General features: G+C 40.4%; 1 protein-coding gene across 1 annotated transcript in view; it reads left to right on the top strand.

Annotated features, from left to right (window-relative positions):
* Window positions 1-20,208, top strand: part of C15H11orf65 (chromosome 15 C11orf65 homolog) — a 72,432-nt gene that overhangs the window by 15,811 nt on the left and 36,413 nt on the right. Inside the window, exon 2 of the mRNA XM_086339081.1 lies at window positions 5,357-5,449. Within this exon, the coding sequence (XP_086195207.1) occupies window positions 5,357-5,449 (93 nt within the window). The remainder of the gene's footprint in view (window positions 1-5,356; window positions 5,450-20,208) is intronic.

Raw genomic sequence — 20,208 nt, 5'->3', positions numbered from 1 at the left:
ATATGTGTCCTTTTGTCTCTGGCTATTTCATTTAGTATAATGTTTTCAAGTTTCCATCTGCGTATCTGAGGTTATTGATATTTCTCCTGGCAGTCTTGATTCCAGCTTGAGGTTTATCCAGCCCGGCATTTCGTATGACGCAGAGTACATCAAAGAGTTTTATCTTTTAATGATTTTTATTCTTCTTCCTGCTGAGTCATACTCTGCCCAAGATATCTTTAATATAAACACTAGGTAAAAGATTAAGCACTTATATTTATTTCCTACTGCTGCTAAAACAATTGCCAAAATCTCAGTAGCTTTAAACAACAAAAATTTAAAGATATTAGCAATACTGTGTTCTTTCTGTAGACTCTAGGGAAGAATTTGTTTTCTTTCCCTTTCCAGGCTTTAGAGACTGCCCACATTCCTTGACTCATGGCCTCCTTCCATCTTCAAAGTCAACAAGAACTTACTAAATATGTCTCACATTACATCACTTTAATGCTTACTCTGCTGTTCCCTTTTTCATTTATACAGCCACTTTTTCCACTTAAGCCCCCCTCTACTTTTTTGGTGTGATGATTCACTGACATGAGGAACTCAAAATGACCAGGTGACAGTATCAGTTTCCATTTTAACGGAACTTTTTGTTGTGTGCTTTGGTGGAAGCATTCCTCTGTGGTGGGTGTGTGTACTCAGTTGCTCAGTCATGTCCGACTCTGCAACCCCATGGACTGTAGCCTGCCAGGCTCTGCTGTCCAGGGAACTTTTCAGGAAAGAATACTAGAGCAGGTTGCCATTTCCTCCTTTAGGGGATCTTCCCAACTCAGGGATTGAACTCACATCTGTTGTGCCTCCTGAATTGTCAGGCAGCTTCTTTACCACCGTGCCACCTGGGAAGCCTCCTGTGGGTGCAAAGACCTCTATATCCACAGAAAACAAAGGCACAAGGATGAGAAGTAAAATCTTCACTAGTGGATTATTAGAGACAGTATTGAAAGGGAGCTACTTTCATTTACACCCTTTAAATTTCAAACTCATAAACTCTGGTTGGCTATTAATTCAGAACATATTCTATAACATGAAGGACATCACTGGAGTCTGAAAAGTGTTGTCACTGAAACTATAACTGCAACTGAGTATCCAAAATGCCAGACCAACATTCTATCAGGCTAGGTGTTTTAGAGTAATGGGGAACAAGGTCAATCAGACAGTTCAGTCACTCAGTCATGTCTGACTCTTTGCAATGCCATGGCTTACCTGTCCATCACCAACTCCTGGAATTTGCTCAAACTCATGTCCATCCAGTTGGTGATGCCATCCAACCATCTCATCATCTGTCATCCCCTTCTCCTCCTGCCTTCAATCTTTCCCAGCATCAGAGTCTTTTCCAATGAGTCAGTCTTCACATCAGGTGGTCAAAGTATTGAAGCTTCAGCTTCAGCATCAGTCCTTCCAATGAATATTTAGGACTGAGTTCCTTTAGGATTGACTGGTTTGATCTCCTTTCAGTCCAAGGAACTCTCAGGAGTCTTCTCCAACACCACTGTTCAAAAGCATCAATTCGTCAGCACTCAGCCTTCTTCACAGTCCAACTCTCACATCCATATAAGACTACTGTAAAAAACATAGCTGTGACCAGATGGACCTTTGTTGGCAAAGTAACGTCTCTGCTTTTTAATATGCTGTCTAGGTTGGTCATAGCTTTTCTTCCAAGAAGCAAGCGTCTTTTAATTTCATGGCTGCCGTCACCACGTGCAGTGATTTTGGAGCCCCCCAAATAAAGTCTCTCACTGTTGTTTCCCCATCTATTTCCCATGAAGTGATGGGACCAGATGCCATGATGTTAGTTTTTTGAATGTTGAGTTTAGAGCTAACTTTTTTTACTCTCCACTTTCACTTTCATCACGAGGCTCTTTGTTTTTTCTTTGCTTTTTGCCATAAGGGTGGTGTCATCTGCATATCTGAGGTTATTGATATTTCTCCCAGCAATCTTGATTCCAGCTTCTTCTTTATCCAGCCCAGCATTTCACATGATTTACTCTGCATATAAGTTAAATAAGTAGGGTGAGTAGCCTTGACATACTCATTTCACAATTTGGAACAAGTCCATTGTTCCATGCCCAGTTCTAACTGTTGTTTCTTGACCTGCATACAGATTTTTCAGGAGGCAGGTAAGGTGGTCTGGTATTCCCATCTCTTGAAGAATTTTCCACAGTTTGTTGTGATCCACACAGTCAAAGTCTTTGGCGTAGTCAATAAAGCAGAAATAGATGTTTTTCTGGAACTCTTTTGCTTTTTCTATGATCCAGTGGATGTTGACAATTTGATTGCTGGGTCCTCTGCCTTTTCTAAATCCAGCTTGAACATCTGGAAGTTCTCAATTCACGTACTGTTGAATCCTAGCTTGGAGAATTTTGAGCATTATTTTGTTAGTGTGAGAGATGAGTACAACTGTATGGTAGTTTGAACAGTCTTTGACATTGCCTTTCTTAGGGATTGAAATGAAAACTGACCTTTTCCAGTCCTGTGACCACGGATGAGTTTTCCAAATTTGCTGGTGTATTGAGTGCAGCGCTTTCACAGCATCATCTTTTAGGATTTGAAATAGCTCAACTGGAATTCCATCACCTCCACTAGCTTTGTTCATAGTGATGCTTTCTAAGGCCCACTTGACTTCACATTCCAGGATGTCTTGCTCTAGGTGAGTGATAACACCATCATGGTTATCTGGGTCATTAAGATCTTTTTTGTATACTTCTTCTGTATATTCTTGCTACCTGTTCTTAATATCTTCTGCTTCTGTTAGGTCCATACCATTTCTGTCCTTATTGTGCCCATCTTTGTATGAAATGTTCCCTTGGTATCTCTAGTTTTCATGAGAAGATCTCTAACCTTTCCCATCCTATTGTTTTCCTCTATTTCTTTGCACTGATTATTTAGGAAGGCTTTCTTATCTCTCCTTGCTGTTCTTTGAAACTCTGCATTTAGATGGGTATATCTTCCTTTTCTCCTTTGCCTTTTGCTTCTCTTCTTTTCTTAGCAATGTGTAAGGCCTCCTCAGACAACCATTTTGCCTTTTTGCCTTTCTTTTTCTTGGTGATGGTTTAGAATACTGCCTCCTATACAGTGTCACCAACCTCTGCCCATAGTTCCTCAGGCATTTAGTCTGTCAGATCTAATCCCTTGAAAATATTTGTCACTTCTACTGCATAATCGTAAAGGATTTGATTTAGGTCATACCTGAATAGTCTAGTGGATTTCCTAGCTTTCTTCAATTTCAATCTGAATTTTGCAATCAGGAGTTCATGATCTGAGCCCCAGTCAGCTCCTAGTCTTGTTTTTGCTGACTATGTAGAGCTATCCAGGAGTATAAAGTATCAATTCCAGTGAGAATCAAGTGTTAGCCCTTCTGTAATGCAAGTGTTCCAACTAACTGATATCCCACAAGAAACCTGGTTAATTTCTTCAAGGAATGAGACTGTATCAGGGGATCAGTGCTGCTCTCAGTGTTGACAAAGTGGACACTCAGCAGTCGTACTAGCCAGATATAGTGAGTAAAAATTCATGTTGTTTATCCCACGAATAACCTCCATTCCTGTTGGCATGGCCATTTTGTTCATGAGCCCATTGGACAAGAACAGCAGGAATGGGTCAACTTGCACACTTGATTATTAATATTCTTCTCTGCTGAGATTGCTTTTTGTTGAGAATTGATATGGGATACGAATATCTTCACAGTTGGTGCTCAAGTGTGAGGGGTCTTCCCTCTTCCCCAACAATTTTTCTAACCAAAAAACAATTTTCTTTCCAAATCCCTGATGATCCAGCCAAACCATCAGTTATTCTCCATCTTTAGATCTGTATCACTGGCCATCTTTCCTTCCAGGCATAGTATACAATGGGTATGATGCTTGAAGTTCTGTCCCCTATAAGTATTTCTCTTCTGAGCCACTCCTGGACGAGGTTCCATACATATATGGAACTTTCTATGGGTCACACTTTGCACTAGACCTCCTGAGACCTGCTAGGTCCTGAATTTACCAATAGAATTCTAACTAAGTGATGCTGTGTGACTTCCACGACAAGGCCTTGCAATTTCTCTCTCTCTGTCTATATCTCTCATACTTTGAAACCCACACACTGCAGAGAAACTCTAACTGAAAGTGTATGTGGAGAGAGAAGCCAGGCCACCACAGATGTTCCAACAATCCAAGCTGAAGACCCAGATAGTGTGTGAGACCATATTAAATCACCCAACTCCAATCTGATCTAGCAAATGACTAGGCCCAAATACATGACTCCACACAAAAATAGAAGTTCTCTTTCAACCCACAGAAAAATGGTTTTTGCTTTAAGTCATTAAATTTGAGAGTGGTTTGATACAGTAATATACAAATTTAGAAAATACTGTTCAGATTTCAAACCATCATAAATTTTTCTTGATACTCAATTTGGGGTTTTACTTAAGAATATTACATCTTCCTTTCAGAAAGAATAGTATTTGTGTTGATATGGGCTGCACCATCTCCCACAAGCAATTGTGGTGGGACTTCATATTGTGATACTGGTTTTAAGGATTACTTCAACTTGGCTTTATTTGATTTGATTTAATATAAGCAAAGGAGCGGATGGGGAACATTTTAAGAGTTATTAAGGGTTTGGGGAGGAATAAGGTATGAGAGGAAAGTTACCAAAGATAGCTTTCCAGGATACAAGAATTGCTTGGAGTAGTTTGACTAAATTTGCACTAACATGAGAAGAAGACAAGGTTGGTAAATCAGTGGAATTACTACAGGAATAAGGAGGCTTTTGTAATGATAATAATAGATAATATTTGTTGAATGCTCTTCTGTGCCAGAAGCTATTCTAAATGCTTTACAAATGTTAACTCATTTATTCCTAAATGTAGCTGTATGAAACAGTACTGTCATTCCCATATTTTAGATGAGAAACTGAGCATGGAGGTTAAGCAGCTTGTTCAGGATCAAGTACTTACACAACTAGTAAGTACTAACACTTGAGCCCAGACAATATCATGCCATACTTAGTGTGCTTAACCTCTAGGCTGTGTTTTGTCTTTCTCCTACATTACTCTGGACTATACAAAAGTGATACAACTAAAGTTTTGGACATTTTATTTACACTTCCTTGCAATAGAATTACCAATTTAAGGGTAAACCCCTATGAGAATAATACCAATATTACCTGGCTTGTGAAAGCAAACTGTGATTGGATAATATTTCTAAAATCTATTTCACAACAGTAAAATCTATCTCATGATTTTCACTCATTTTTCCCTAATTAGGCAAAAAGCTAATTAGAGGTAGGAAACCCAGTTTTAACAGTAAAATCCTATTGTTTGAACCTTTAGAATGTCGCTGTATTCCAACACTTTAAACGTCTGATTAACATAAGAAGACAAGGGGAGCCACGTCAGATAGTGAGATATATTAATCCTAAAGAGGTAAGGACATTATATTTTTTTCATGATATATAAATACCTTTATTTTTTATTCTTTTCAAGTGAAGTATAATTGCTTTACAATGTTGTATTAGTTTCTGTTATACAACGAAGTGAATAAGCTTTGCTGCTGCTGCTGCTGCTATGTCGCTTCAGTCGTGTCCGACTCTGTGCGACCCCATAGAGGGCAGCCCACCAGGCCTCCCATCCCTGGGATTCTCCAGGCAAGAACACTGGAGTGGGTTGCCATTTCCTTCTCCAGTGCATGAAAGTGAAAAGTGACAGTGAAGTCGCTCAGTCGTGTCCGACTCTAGGGACCCCATGGACTGCAGCCTACCAGGCTCCTCCGTCCATGGGATTTTCTAGGCAAAAGTACTGGAGTGGGGTGCCATTGCCTATACATATATCCTGGAGAAGGCGATGGCACCCCGCTCCAGTACTCTTGCCTGGAGAATCCCATGGACGGAGGAGCCTCGTGGGCTGCAGTCCATGGGGTTGCTAGGAGTCGAACACGACTGAGCGACTTCACTGTCACTTTTCACTTTCATCCATTGGAGAAGGAAATGGCAACCCACTCCAGTGTTCTTGCCTGGAGAATCCCAGGGACGGGGAGCCTGGTGGGCTGCCGTCTATGGGGTCGCACAGAGTCAGACACGACTGAAGCGACTTAGCAGCAGCGGCAGCAGTGTACATATATCCACTCCATCTTAGACCTTCCTCCCGCCCCATCCCCCAACCCCACCCATCTAGGTCATCACAGAGCACTGAGCTGAGCTCCTTGTGGAGTACAGCAGGTTCCCACTAACTATCAATTTTACACAAGATAGTGTATATACATCAATCCTAATCTCTTAATTCATCCCACCCTCACATTCCTCCTGTGTCCACATATCTGTTCTCTGCATTTGCATCTCTACCTTTGCCCTGGAACTGGGTTAATCTGTACATTTCTAGATTCCACATATATGCGTTAATATATTTGTTTTACTCTTTCTGACTTACTTCACTCTGTACGACAGACTCTAGTTCATTCACATCTCTACAAATGACTCAATTCTGTTTCTTTTTATGACCGAGTAATATTCCACTGTTTATATGTAGCATATCTTCTTTATCTATTCATCTATCATTGGACATTTAGGTTTCCATATCCTGGCTATTGTAAATAGTGCTGCAGTGAACATTGGAGCACATGTGTCATTTTGAATTATAGTTTTCTCTGGGTATATGCCCTGTAGTGGGATTGTTGGGTCATGTGATTGTTCTTTTTTAGCTCTTTAAAGTGGAGCTTTTTAAGTTTCCACACTGTTCTCCACAGTGGCTATATCAATTTACATTCCCATCAACAGCTCCCTTTTCTCCACATCCTCTCCGGCATTTATTGTTTGTAGATTTTTTTGATGATGGCCATTCTGACCAGTATAAAATGATAGTTCATTTTACTTTTGATTTGCATTTCTCTAATAATTATCAGTGTTGAGCATCTTTCTATGTGCCTTTTGTCATTAGTTTCTCATCTTTGGAGACATGTCTGTTTAAGTTTTCCACCCATTTTTTTGATTGGGTTTTTTTTTTTATATTGGGTTCCATCAGCTGTTTGTATATTTTGAAGATTTATCCTTCATTCATCACTTTGTTTGCAAATATTTTCTCACATTCTGAGGATTGTCTTTTCATCTCATTTATGGTTTTCTTTGTGTTAAAAAGCTTTTAAGTCCCATTAAAAAAAATTTTTTTTCCTAACTCAAGGAGGTGGGTCAAAAAAATCCTGCCTTTGCACTGTTGGGGGGAATGTAATACTTTGGCCTCCTGATGTGAAGAACTGACTCATTGGAAAAGACCTTGTTGCTGGGAAGGATTAAAGGCAGGAGGAGAATGGGACAACAAAGTGTGAGATGGTTGGATGGCATCACCGACTCAAAGGACATGAGTTTGAGCATGCTCTGGGAGTTGGTGATAGACAGGAAAGTTGGTGTGCTGCAGTCCATGGGGTTGCAAAGAGTTGGACACGACTGAGCGACTGAAGTGAACTGAAATTGATACAGCCACTATGGAGAACAGTATCAGTTCAGTCGCGCAGTCTTGTCTGACTTTGCATCCCCATGAACCTCAGCATGCCAGGCCTCCCTGTCCATCACCAACTCCCAGAGTTTACCCAAACTCATGTCCATTGAGTTGGTGATGCCATCCAACCATCTCATCCTCTGTCGTCCCCCTCTCCTCCTGCGTTCAATCTTTCCTGGCATCAGGGTATTTTCAAATGAGTCAGCTCTTCGCATCAGGTGACCAAAATATTGGAGTTTCAGGAGAATAGTATGGAGATTCCTTAAAAAACTAAGAATAAAACTACCATGGGTGTTTGAGTGCTCAGTCCTTCAGTCTTGTCCAACTCTTTGTGACCCTGTGGACTGTAGCCCTCTGGCCTCCTCTGTTCATGGGGATTCTCCAGGCAAGAATACTGGAGTGGTTTGCCATTTCCCCTTCCAGGGGATCTTTCTGACCCAGGAATCAAACCCACATCTCTTATGTCTCCTGCATTTGCAGACAGTTTGTTTACCACTTGTGCCACCTGGGAAGCCCTTAATAGTATCATATGACCCAACAATCCCACTACTGGGCATATACCCTGAGAAAAGCATAATTGAAAATGATGCATGTACCCCAATGTTAATTGCAGCATTATTACAATAGCTACAACAGGGAAGTAGCCTGGATGTCCATGGACAGATAAATAGATAAAGAAGCTGTGGTATATACATACAATGGAATATTACTCAGCCATAAAAAGGAATGCATTTGAGTCAGTTCTAATGAGGTAGATGAACCTAGAGCCTATTATACAGAGTGAAGTAAGTCAGAAAGAGAAAAACAAATATAGTATATGGACACATATATATGGAATTTAGAAAGATGGTACTGATGAACCTATTTGTAGGGCAGCAATGGCCGGGAGAAATATCAGTAACCTAAGATATGCAGATGACACCACCCTTATGGCAGAAAGTGAAGAGGAACTAAAAAGCCTCTTGATGAAAGTGAAAGAGGAGAGTGAAAAAGTTGGCTTAAAGCTCAACATTCAGAAAATGAAGATCATGGCATCTGGTCCCATCACTTCATGGGAAATAGATGGGGAAACAGTGTCAGACTTTATCTTTTTGGGCTCCAAAATCACTGCAGATGGTGACGCAGCCATGAAATTAAAAGATGCTTACTCCTTGGAAGAAAAGTTATGGCCAACCTAGATAGCATATTCAAAAGCAGAGACATTACTTTGCCAACAGAAGTCAGTCTAGTCAAGGCTATGGTTTTTCCACTGGTCATGTATGGATGCGAGAGTTGGACTGTGAAGAAAGCTGAGCACTGAAGAATTGATGCTTTTGAACTGTGGTGTTGGAGAAGACTCTTGAGAGTCCCTTGGACTACAAGGAGATCCAACCAGTCCATTCTGAAGGAGATCAGCCCTGGGTGTTCTTTGGAAGGAATGATGCTAAAGCTGAAACTCCAGTACTTTGGCCACCTCATGCGAAGAGTTGACTCATTGGAAAAGACTCTGATGCTGGGAGGGATTGGGGGCAGGAGGAAAAGGGGATGACAGAGGATGAGATAGATGGCTGGATGGCATCATGGACTCAATGGACATGAGTTTGAGTGAACTCCAGGAGATGGTGATGGACAGGGAGGCCTGGCGTGCTGTGATTCATGGGGTCACAAAGAGTCAGACACGACTGAGTGACTGAACTGAACTGAACTAATGGCAGCACAGACATTGAGAACAGACTTGTAGACACAGAAGAGGGAAAGAGAGGGTGGGACAAATGGAGAGAGTAACATGGAAACATGCACTACCATCTATAAAATAGATAGCCAGTGGGAATTTGCTGTATAACAGAGGGACTCAAATCAGGCCTCTGAAAACCTAGAGGGGTGGGTCAGATGGGGTGGGAAGTGGGAGGGAAGTTCAAGAGGGAGGGAACATAGGTATACCTATGGCTGATTCATGTTGATAAATGGCAGAAATCAACAAAATATTTTAAAGTAATAATCATTATCCTTCAATTAAAAATAAATAAATTAAAAGGTTAAATATATATATATATATTAAAAAAAAAAAAAGACCTTGCTGTGGTTTATGTCACAGAGTAGTTTTCCTATTTTCCTCTTAAGAGTTTTATAGTATCTAGTCTTACATTTAGGTCTTTAATCCATTTTGAGTTTATTTTTGTGTATGGTGTTAGGTAGTGTTCTACTTTCATCCTTTTAAATGTTGCTGTCCAGTTTTTCCAACACCATGTATTGAAGAGGCTGTATTTTCTTCATTGTATATCATTGCTTCCTTTGTTGTAGATTATGTGACCATATATGTGCAGGTTTATCTCTGGGCTTTCTATTTTGGGCAACTGATCTATATTTCTGTTTTTGTGCCTATACTATACAGTCTTGATTACTGTAGCTTTGTAATATAGTCTGAAGTCAGGGATCCTGATTCCTCAAGTTCCATATTTCTTTCTCAAGATTGATTTGACTTTCAGGATCTTTTGTGTTACCATATAAAATGTAAAAATTTTTCTTCCAACTCTGTGAAGAATGCCATTGGTAATTTGATAGGGAATGCATTGAATCTGTAGCTTGCTTTGGGTAGTATAGTCATTTTCACAATATTGATTTTACCAAACCAAGAACATAGTATGTCTCTTCATCTGTTTGTGTATCTTTGATTTCTTTCACTTGTGTTTTATAGTTTTCTGAGCACAGGCCTTTTGCCTCTTTCGGTAGGTATCAGTTCATTTCAGTTCAGTCACTCAGTTTTGTCCAACTCTTTGTGACCCCGTGGACTGCAGCATGCCCCGCTTCCCTGTCCATCATCAACTCCCAAAGCTTGCTGAAATTCATGTCTATCGAGTCAGTGATGCCATCCAACCATCTCATCCTCTGTTGCTCCCTTCTCCTCCTGCCTTTAATCTTTTCCAGCATCAGGGTCTTTTCCAGTGAGTCAGTTCTTCGCATCAGATGGCCAAAATATTGGAGTTTCAGCATCACTCCTTTCAATGAATATTCAGGACTGATTTCCTTTAGAATGGACTGGTTGGATCTCCTTCCAGTCCAGGGGACTCTCAAGAGTCTTCTCCAACACCACAGTTAAAAGCATCAATTCTTTGGAGCTCAGCTTTCTTTATGGTCCAACTGATATCTGTATATGACTACCAGAAAACCATAGCTTTGACTAGACCTTTGTTGGCAAACCTAGCTATTTTATGCTTTTCGTTGCAATGGTAAATGGAATTGTTTCGTTAATTTCTCTTTATGATCTTTTGTTGTTAGTATATAGGAATGCAAGAGATTTCTGTGTATTAATTTTGTAGCTTGCAACTTTACTGAATTCATTGATGAGCTCTAGTAGTTTTCCTCGGGCGTGGGGTAGCTCCTCCCCACCGCCACCCCTGACCACGGACGTGGGGTAGCTCCTCTCGGCCGTTCCTGCACCGTTGCACCCTGGCACTCTGGGCCACTGCCCCTGACCTCAGACACGGGGTAGCTACTCTCGGCCGCTGCCCCTGACCTCAGAAGTGGGATAGCTCCTCCTGGCCACCGCCCCTGACCTCGGAAGTGGGATAGCTCCTCCCGGCCACCACCCCTGAACTCGGACGTGGGGTAGCTCCTCTCGGCCATTCCTGCACTGTCGCAGCCTGGCACTCTAGACCACTGCCCCTGACCTCGGACGTGGGGTAGCTTCTCTTGGCCATGCTTATGCACCGTTGCAGCCTGGACATGGAACAACATACTGGTTCCAAATAGGAAAAGGAGTACGTCAAGGCTGTATATTGTCACCCTGCTTATTTAACTTATATGCAGAGTACATCATGAGAAACGCTAGGCTGGAAGAAGCACAAGCTGGAATCAAGATTGCCGGGAGAAATATCAATAACCCCAGATATGCAGATGACACTACCCTTATGGCAGAAAGTGAAGAGGAACTAAAAAGCCTCTTGATGAAAGTGAAAGAGAAGAGTGAAAAAGTTGGCTTAAAGCTCAACATTCAGAAAACTAAGATCATGGCATCTGGTCCCATCACTTCATGGGAAATAGATGGGGAAACAGTGTCAGACTTTATCTTTTTGGGCTCCAAAATCACTGCAGATGGTGACGCAGCCATGAAATTAAAAGACGCTTACTCCTTGGAAGAAAAGTTATCACCAACCTAGATAGCATATTCAAAAGCAGAGACATTATTTTGCCAACAAAGTCCGTCTAGTCAAGGCTATGGTTTTTCCAGTGGTCATGTATGGATGTGAGAGTTGGACTGTGAAGAAAGCTGAGGACCGAAGAATTAATGCCTTTGAACTGTGATGTTGGAGAAGACTCTTGAGAGTCCCTTGGACTACAAGGAGATCCAACCAGTCCATTCTGAAGGAGATCAGCCCTGAGTGTTCTTTGGAAGGAATGATGCTAAAGCTGAAACTCCAGTACTTTGGCCACCTCATGTGAAGAGTTGACTCACTGGAAAAGACTCTGATGCTGGGAGGGATTGGGGGCAGGAGGAAAAGGGGACGACAGAGGATGAGATGGCTGGATGGCATCACCGACTTGATGGATGTGAGTTTGAGTGAACTCCGGGAGTTGGTGATGGACAGGGAGGCCTGGTGTCCTGCAGTTCATGGGGTTGCAAAGAGTCGGACACGACTGAGCGACTGAACTGAACTGACCTGAACTGAGTAGTTTTCCAGCAGAAAGATGACAGAATAGAAGGACATGCACTCATCTTCTCCTGCAAGAACTCCAAAATTACAACTCGCTACTGAACAACCATTGACAGAAAAATGTAGGACACCACCATAAAAGGATACTCCATGTGCAAGGGCAAAGGAGAAGCCCCAACAAGACGGTAGGAGGGGTGAAATCCCATTTAGAATCAAACCCCATACCCGCCAGAAACGCTTGGAGGGCTCAAACAAAACTTTATGTGCACCAGGACCCAGAGGTCCCATAAAGACTGAGTCAGATCTACCTTTGAGTCTTTGAGTGTCTCCTGTGGAGGAACAGGTGAGCAGTGGCCTGCCTCAGGGACAGAGTCACTGGCTGTGGAAGACCTGGGTCATGCAGTGTTACCCACCATGGAGCCTCTGAGAAGATGATCCACAATCTGCAGAACTATTATACCAAAGAAAATTTCACACTTTTAAGAAAGCTGTAGGACCCACAACAGATTTCCCAACCTGGAGATCTGGCAAAGGGACTGAGAACCCCCAGGGAATTTGACTTCAGAGGCCAGTGGGATTTGATTACAGAACTTCCACAGAACTGGGGGAACCTACTCTTGGAGGGCACAAACAAAACCTAGTGTGCACCAGGAGAAAGGAGCAGTGTCCACACAAGAGACTGAGTCATACTTGCCTGTGGGTGTCTAGGAGTTTCCAGTGGAGGCTTGGTCAACAGTTTGGCCTCAGGCCAAACAACAGGGAGGGAAAACAGCCCCACCCATCAAGAGAAAAATCAGTAGAAAATTAGATTAAAGATTTACTGAGCATGGTCCCATCAGAACAAATCCCAGTTTTACCCACAGTCTCTCCCATCAGGAAGCTTCCATAAGCCTCTTACCATTATTCAGGAGAGGGCAGACAGAAAGAAAACCACAGTCACATAAAATTAACCAAACTGATTACATGGACCACAGCCTTGTCTAACTCAATGAAATCATGAGCCATGCCATGTAGGGCCACCCAAGACGGATGGGTCATGATGGAGAATTTTGACAAAATGTGGTCCACTGGAAGGAGAATGGGAATAGCAAACCACTTCAGTATTCTTGCCTTGAGAACCCCATTAATAGTATGAAAAGGCAAAAAGATAGAACACTGAAAGATGAACTACCCAGGTTGGTAGGTGCCCAATATGCTACTGGAGAAGAGTGGAGAAATAACTCCGGAAAGAATGAAGAGACAGGACCAAAGAGAAAACAACACCCAGTTGTGGATGTGACTGGTGATGGAAGTAAAGTCCGATGCTGTAAAGAAGAATATTGCATAGGAAGCTGGAATATTAGGTCCATGAATCAAGGCAAATTGGAAGTGGTCAAATAGGAGATGGCAAGAGTAAACATTGACATTTTAGGAATTAGTGAACTAAAATGGACTGGAATGGATGAATTTAATTCAGATGACCATTACATCTACTACTGTGGTCAAGAATGCCTTAGAAGAAATGGAATAACCCTCATAGTCAACAAAAGAGTCCGAATTGCAGTACTTTGTTGCAATCTCAAAAAAGACAGAATGATCTCTGTTAATTTCCACAGCAAACCATTCAGTATCACAGTAATCCAAGTCTATGCCACTTGGATTCAGCAACCACGAATGCTGAAGAAGCTGAAGTTGAATGGTTCTATAATGACCTACAAGACCTTCTAGAACTAACACCAAAAAAAAAATGTCCTTTCATCTTAGGGGACTGGAATGCAAAAGTAGGAAGTCAAGAGATACCTGGAGTAACAGACAAGTTTGGCCTTGGAGTAAAAATGACGCAGGGCAAAGGCTAACAAGAGTTTTGCTAAGAGAATGCACTGGTCATAGCAAACACCCTCTTCCAACAACACAAGAGAACACTCTACACATGGACATCACCAGATGGTCAATACTGAAGTCAGATTGATTATATTCTTTGCAGTCAGAGATGGAGAAACTCTATACAGTCAGCAAAAACAAGACCAGGAGCTTACTGTGGCTCAGATCATGAACTCCTTATTGCCAAATTCAGGCTTAAATTGCAGAAAGTAGGGAAAACCAATAGACTATTCAGGTATGACCTCAATCAAATCCCATACGATTATACAGTGGAAGTGACAAATAGATTCAAGGGATTAGATATTATAGACAGATGCCTGAAGATCTATGGGCAGAGGTTCATGACATTGTATAGGAGGCAGTGATCAAAACCATCCCCAAGAAAAAGAAATGCAAAAAGGCAAAATGGTTTTCTGAGGAGGTCTTACAAATAGCTAAAAAAGAAGAGAAGCTAAAGGTAAAGGATAAAAGGAAAGATAAATCCATTTGAATGCAGAGTTCCAAAGAACAGCAAGGAGAGATAGGAAAGCCTTCTTCAGTAATCAATAAAAAGAAATAGAGGAAAACAATAGAATGGAAAAGACTAGAGTTCTTTTCATGAAAATTAAAGATACCAAGGGAATATTTTATGCAAAGATGGACACAATAAAGGACAGAAATGGTACAGACCTAACAGAAGCAGAAGATATTAAGAAGAGGTGGCAAGAATACATAGAAGAACTATGCAAAAAATATCTTCATGATATTTCCAGATAACCACGATGGTGTGAATACCCACCTAGAGCCAGATGTCCTAGAGTGTGAAGTCAAGTGGGCCTTAGGAAGCATCACTACAAACAAAGCTAGTGGAGGTGATGGAATTCTAGTTGGGCTATTCAAATCCTAGAAGATGATGCTGTGAAAGTGCTGCACTCAATATGCCAGCAAATTTGGAAAACTCATCCGTGGTCACAGGACTGGAAAAGTCAGTTTTCATTTCAATCCCAAAGAAAGGCAATGCCAAAGAGTATTCAAACTACTGCACAATTGCACTCATCTCACACACTAACAAAATAATGCTCAAAATTCTCCAAGCTAGGCTTCAACAGTATGTGAACTGAGAACTTCCAGATGTTCAAGCTGGATTTAGAAGAGGCAGAGGAACCAGTGATCAAATTGTCAACATCCATTGAATCATAGAAAAAGCAAGAGAGTTCCAGAAAAACATCTATTTCTGTTTTATTGACTATGCTAAAGACTTTGACTGTATGAATCACAACAATCTGTGGAAAATACTTCAAGAGATGGGAATACCAGACCACCTTACCTGCCTCCTGAAAAATCTGTATGCAGGTCAAGAAACAACAGTTAGAACCAGGACTTGATCCAAATTGTGAAAGGAGTATGTCAAGGCTGTATATTGTCGCCCTGCTTATTTAACTTATATGCAGAGTACATCATGCAAAATGCCAGGCTGGATGAAGCACATGCTGGAATCAAGATTGCTGGGAGAAATATCAATAACTGCAGATATGCAGATGACACCACCCTTATGGCAGAAAGTGAAGAGGAACTAAAGAGCCAAGTGAAAGAGGAGAGTGAAAAAGCTGGCTCTAAACTCAATATTCCAAAAACTAAGATCATGGCATCTGGTCCCATCACTTCATGGCAAATAGATGGGGGAAACAATGGAAGCAGTGACAGACTTTATTTTTCTTGGCTCCAAAATCACTGCAGATAGTTAGTGAGACCATGAAATTAAAAGACACTTGCTCCTTGGAAGAAAAGCTATGACTAACCTAGACAGCATATTAAAAAGCAGAGACATTATTTTGCCAAGAAAGGTTCATCTAGTCAAAGCTATTGTTTCCAGTAGTCTTGTATGGATGTGAGAGTTGGACCATGAAGAAAGCTGAGCACTCAAGAATTGATGCTTTTGAGCTGCGATGTTGGAGAGAACTCTTGAGAGTTCCTTGGATTGCAAGGAGATCCAACCAGTCAATGCCAAAGGAAATCAGTCCTGAATATTCATTGGAAGGACTGATGCTGAAGCTGAAGCTACAATACTTTGGCCACCTGATGTGAAGACTGACTCATTGGAAAAGACCCTGATGCTGGGAAAGATGGAAGGCAGAAGGAGAAGGGGACGACAGAGGATGAGATGGTTGGATGGCATCACCAACTGGATGGACATGAGTCTGAGCAAACTCCGGGACTTGGTGATGGACAGGGAAGCCTGATGTGCTGCTGTCCCTGGGGTCGTAAAGATTTGGACGTGACTGAGCAACTGAACTGAACTGAGCTGAGTAGTTTTCTGGTGGTATCTTTAGGATTTTCCAGGTGTCACATCATGTCATCTGCAACAGCGACAATTACTTCTTCTCCAATTTGGATTACTTTTATTTCTTTTCTTCTCCAATTGCCATGGTTAGGACTTCTAAAATTATTTCAAAAAAAAGTTCAAAGGTCTATATCCTTTTCTCGTTCCTGATCCTAAAGGAAATGCTTTCAGTTTTCACCAGTTAGAATGTTGTTAGTTGTGGGTTTGTTGTATATGGCCTTTATTATATTGAGGTAGTTTCCCTCTATGCCCATTTTCTGGAGAATTTTTATGATAAATAGGTGTTGAAAGTGAAAGTGAAAGTGAAGTCGCTCAGTCGTGTCCAACTCTTTGCGACCCCATGGACTGTATCCTACCAGGCTTCTCTGTCCACGGGATTTACCAGGCAATAGTACTGGAGTGGATTGCCATTTCCTTCTCCAGGGGATCTTCCCAACCCAGGGATTGAACCCGGGTCTTCCACATTGTAGACAGACGCTTTACCGTCTGAGCCACCAGGGAAGTCTTAGGTGTTAAATTTTGTCAAAAGTATCATCTGCATCTCTTGAGATGATCATATTGTTTTTAATCTTTACTTTTTAATATGGTATATCACATTGATTGATTTGCATATATTGAAGAATCTTTACATCCCTTGGATAAATCCCACTTGATCTTGGTATACTATGCTTTTAATATGCTGTGGGATTCTGTTTACTAGTATTATGTTGGGGGGTTTTGCATCTATATTAGTTAGTATTATTGGCCTATAATTTTCCTTTTTTGTGATATGTTTGTCTGCTTTTGTTATGAGGGTGATAGTGATAACAGCCTTATGGAATGAGTTTGGGAGTTTTTCTCCCTCTGTTGTTTTTTGGAAGACTTTGAGAAGGATAGGTGTTAGCTTTTCTCTAAATGTTTGATAGAATTTTCCTGTGAAGCTATTTGGTCCTAGACTTTTGTTTGTTGGAAGAGTTTTAATTATAGTTTTAATTTCATTACTTGTGATTGGTCTGTTAATCTTTTCTAATTCTTCCTGGTTCAGTCTTTGAAAATTGTACCTTTCCAAGAATTTGTTCATTTCTTCCAGGCTGTCAATTTTATTGGCATATAGTTGTAGTAGTCTCTTATGATCCTTTGTATTTCTGCAAAGGATTCACTTGTAGTTTCTCCTTTTTCATTTCTAATTTTGTTGTTTGAGCCTTGTCCCTTTTTTTTTTTTTTTGAAGAAGAAGAACTACCATTCTGATAGTGTGGGATATCTCACTGTGGATTTGACTTGCATTTCTCTAATGATTAGCAATGTTGAGCACCTTTTCTTTTACATCTAAAAGAGCTAGAAAAAGAAAAAAACCCAAAATTAATAGAAGGAATGAAATCATGAAGATCAGAGCAGAAATTAGTGAAATAGAAACCAAAAATAAAAACAGGAAAGATTAATGAAACTAAGAGGTGGTACTTTGAAAAACACTAAACTGATGACACATTATCCAGACACATCAAGAGAAAAAGAGAGCTCTTTAAGGTCAGTGTTTTTTAACTGATCTTCTGTCTGAATGATCTGTCCATTCTTGAAAATGGAGTGTTAAAGTCCATGGCTCTCTTTATATCCATTAATGTTTGCTTTATATACTTAGGTGTTCCTGTTTTGAGTGCATTTATATTTAAAATTGTTTTATGTTCTTTTTGAATGGATCCTTTTTATCCTTATGCATTGTCCTTCTTTGTCTCTTGATGCAGTCTTTGTTTTAAGGTCTATTTAGTAAAGAGTCGGACATGACTGAGCGACTGAACTGAACTGAACTGAGTCTGATATAAGTATTCCTACCTGACTTTCTTTTGATTTCCATTGCACAGAATACCTTTTTCCATCCCCTCTCTTTCAGTCTGGATGTGTCTCTAGATCTTAAGTAGATCTATTGTAGAGTCCTGTTTTGTATCCATTTTGTATCTGCCATCCTATGTCTTTTGATTGAAGCATTTAGTCTATTTGCATTTAAAGTAATTACTCATAAGTATGTTGTTAATTGGAGAAGGCAATGGCACCCCACTCCAGTACTCTTGCCTGGAAAATCCCATGGACAGAGGAGCCTGGTAGGCTGCAGACCATGGGGTCGTGAAGAGTTGGACACGACTGAGCGACTTCACTTTCACTTTTCCCTTTCATGCATTGGAGAAGGAAATGGCAACCCACTCCAGTGTTCTTGCCTGGAGAATCCCAGGGACGGGGGAGCCTGGTGGGCTGCCGTCTATGGGGTCGTACAGAGTCAGACACGACTGAAGCGACTTAGTAGCAGCAGCAGCATGTTGTTATTACCATTTGTTAATTATTTTCTGATTGTTTTTATAGTTCTTTTTTGTTCCTTTCTTCTTTTGCTCTAATCCCTTGTGATTTAATGGCTATCTTTATGTTATTTTGGGTTCCTTTCTCCTTTTTTGTTTGTGTATCTATTACAAGTTTTTGGCTTGTGATTACCATGAGATGTGCATGTGTGTCTACACACACACACACACACACACACACACACATAAATTTAAAGATCTCTTAAGTTTGAAAGCATTTTAACAACCCTGAATTTGTACTTGTTACTCCCTTATGTTTAATGTTTTTGATATGTTTTACAGCTTTTTTTTTTTTTTACATCCCTTAACTCCTTATTGTTAATTTAGATATTTTGCCACTTTTGCCTTTTATCCTCCCTACTACCTAGTAGTAGTTGATCTACTACCTTTACTATGCATTTGTCTTTAAGAATTAGATTTTTCCTTTCATAATTTTTATATTTCTTTCATAGTTTTTATGTTTCTAGTTTTTCCTTAGAGGAGTCTTTCTAACGTTTATTGTAAAGTTGGTTTCATGATGCCAAACCCCTTTAGCTTTTGCTTGCCTGTAAACCTCTGTATCTACTTCAAATTTGAATGATAGCATTGCCAGGTGGAATAATCTTGGTTATAGATTTTTTCCTTTTATCACTTTGAATATATTGTGCCACACCCTTCTGGCCTACAGAGTTTCTGCTGAACAGTCAGCTGGTAGTTTTATGGGCAATCCCTTTCGTGTAACTAGTTATTTTTCCCTTTCTGCTTTTAAGGTTCCCTTTTATCCTTAATTTTTGCTATTTTAATTAAAATGTGTCTTGTAGTGGACCTCTTAGAGTTTATCTTATTTTGGACTGTCCATGCTTCCTGAAACTTGATGTCTATTTCTTTCCCCAGGTTAGGGAAATTTTTTACCTATTACTTTAAATAAATTCTCTGCCAATTTCTCTCCTTCATCTCCTTCTGGGATCCCTATAATGCAAATGTGAGTATGCTTCATGTTGTCCCAGAGGTCTCCTAAGCTATCCTTATTTAAATTTTTTTTCTGTTTTCTCTGTTCAGCTTGGGTGATTTCCACCACCCTGTCTTCCTTAAATGTTTGGTTGAATTCACCCATGAACTCATATAGGCATGGTGTTTTCTACTTTGAAAGGTTAATTATTGATTCAATATCTTTAATAGATATTGATCTATTCAGATTGTCTATTTCTCCTTATGTGAGTTTTGATAGGTTGTGTCTTTCAAGGAATCAATCCATTTAGTTTAGGTTATCAAATTTTGGGGCATAGAGTTGTTCATATTTGTTCATTATCCTTTTAGTGTCCATGGAATCAGTAGTAATGGCCCGTCTTTCATTTCTGATGTTAGTATTTTGTATACTCTATCTCTCTCACTGCTGCTGTCCAGCATCACAGGACAGAGTGAGTATCATACAGTGTATCACTAACCTGGAAAAAGATCAAAATTCAAAATTAGTAGTATGGTTTCTACTGCATGTGTATCACTTTTACACCCATCATAAAGATGAAAAATTGTAAGTCAAACCAGTCATAAATCAGGGAACATGTGTGTGTGCATGTATTTAATTT

This window comes from Bos grunniens, chromosome 15 (genome assembly GCF_055505025.1).
Source record: "Bos grunniens cultivar Pamir isolate PY7600 chromosome 15, Bosgru_T2T1.0, whole genome shotgun sequence".
Lineage (NCBI taxonomy): Eukaryota > Metazoa > Chordata > Mammalia > Artiodactyla > Bovidae > Bos > Bos grunniens.
The sequence above is the reverse complement of the archived record's forward strand: the minus strand, read 5'-3'. Positions and strand labels throughout refer to the sequence as shown.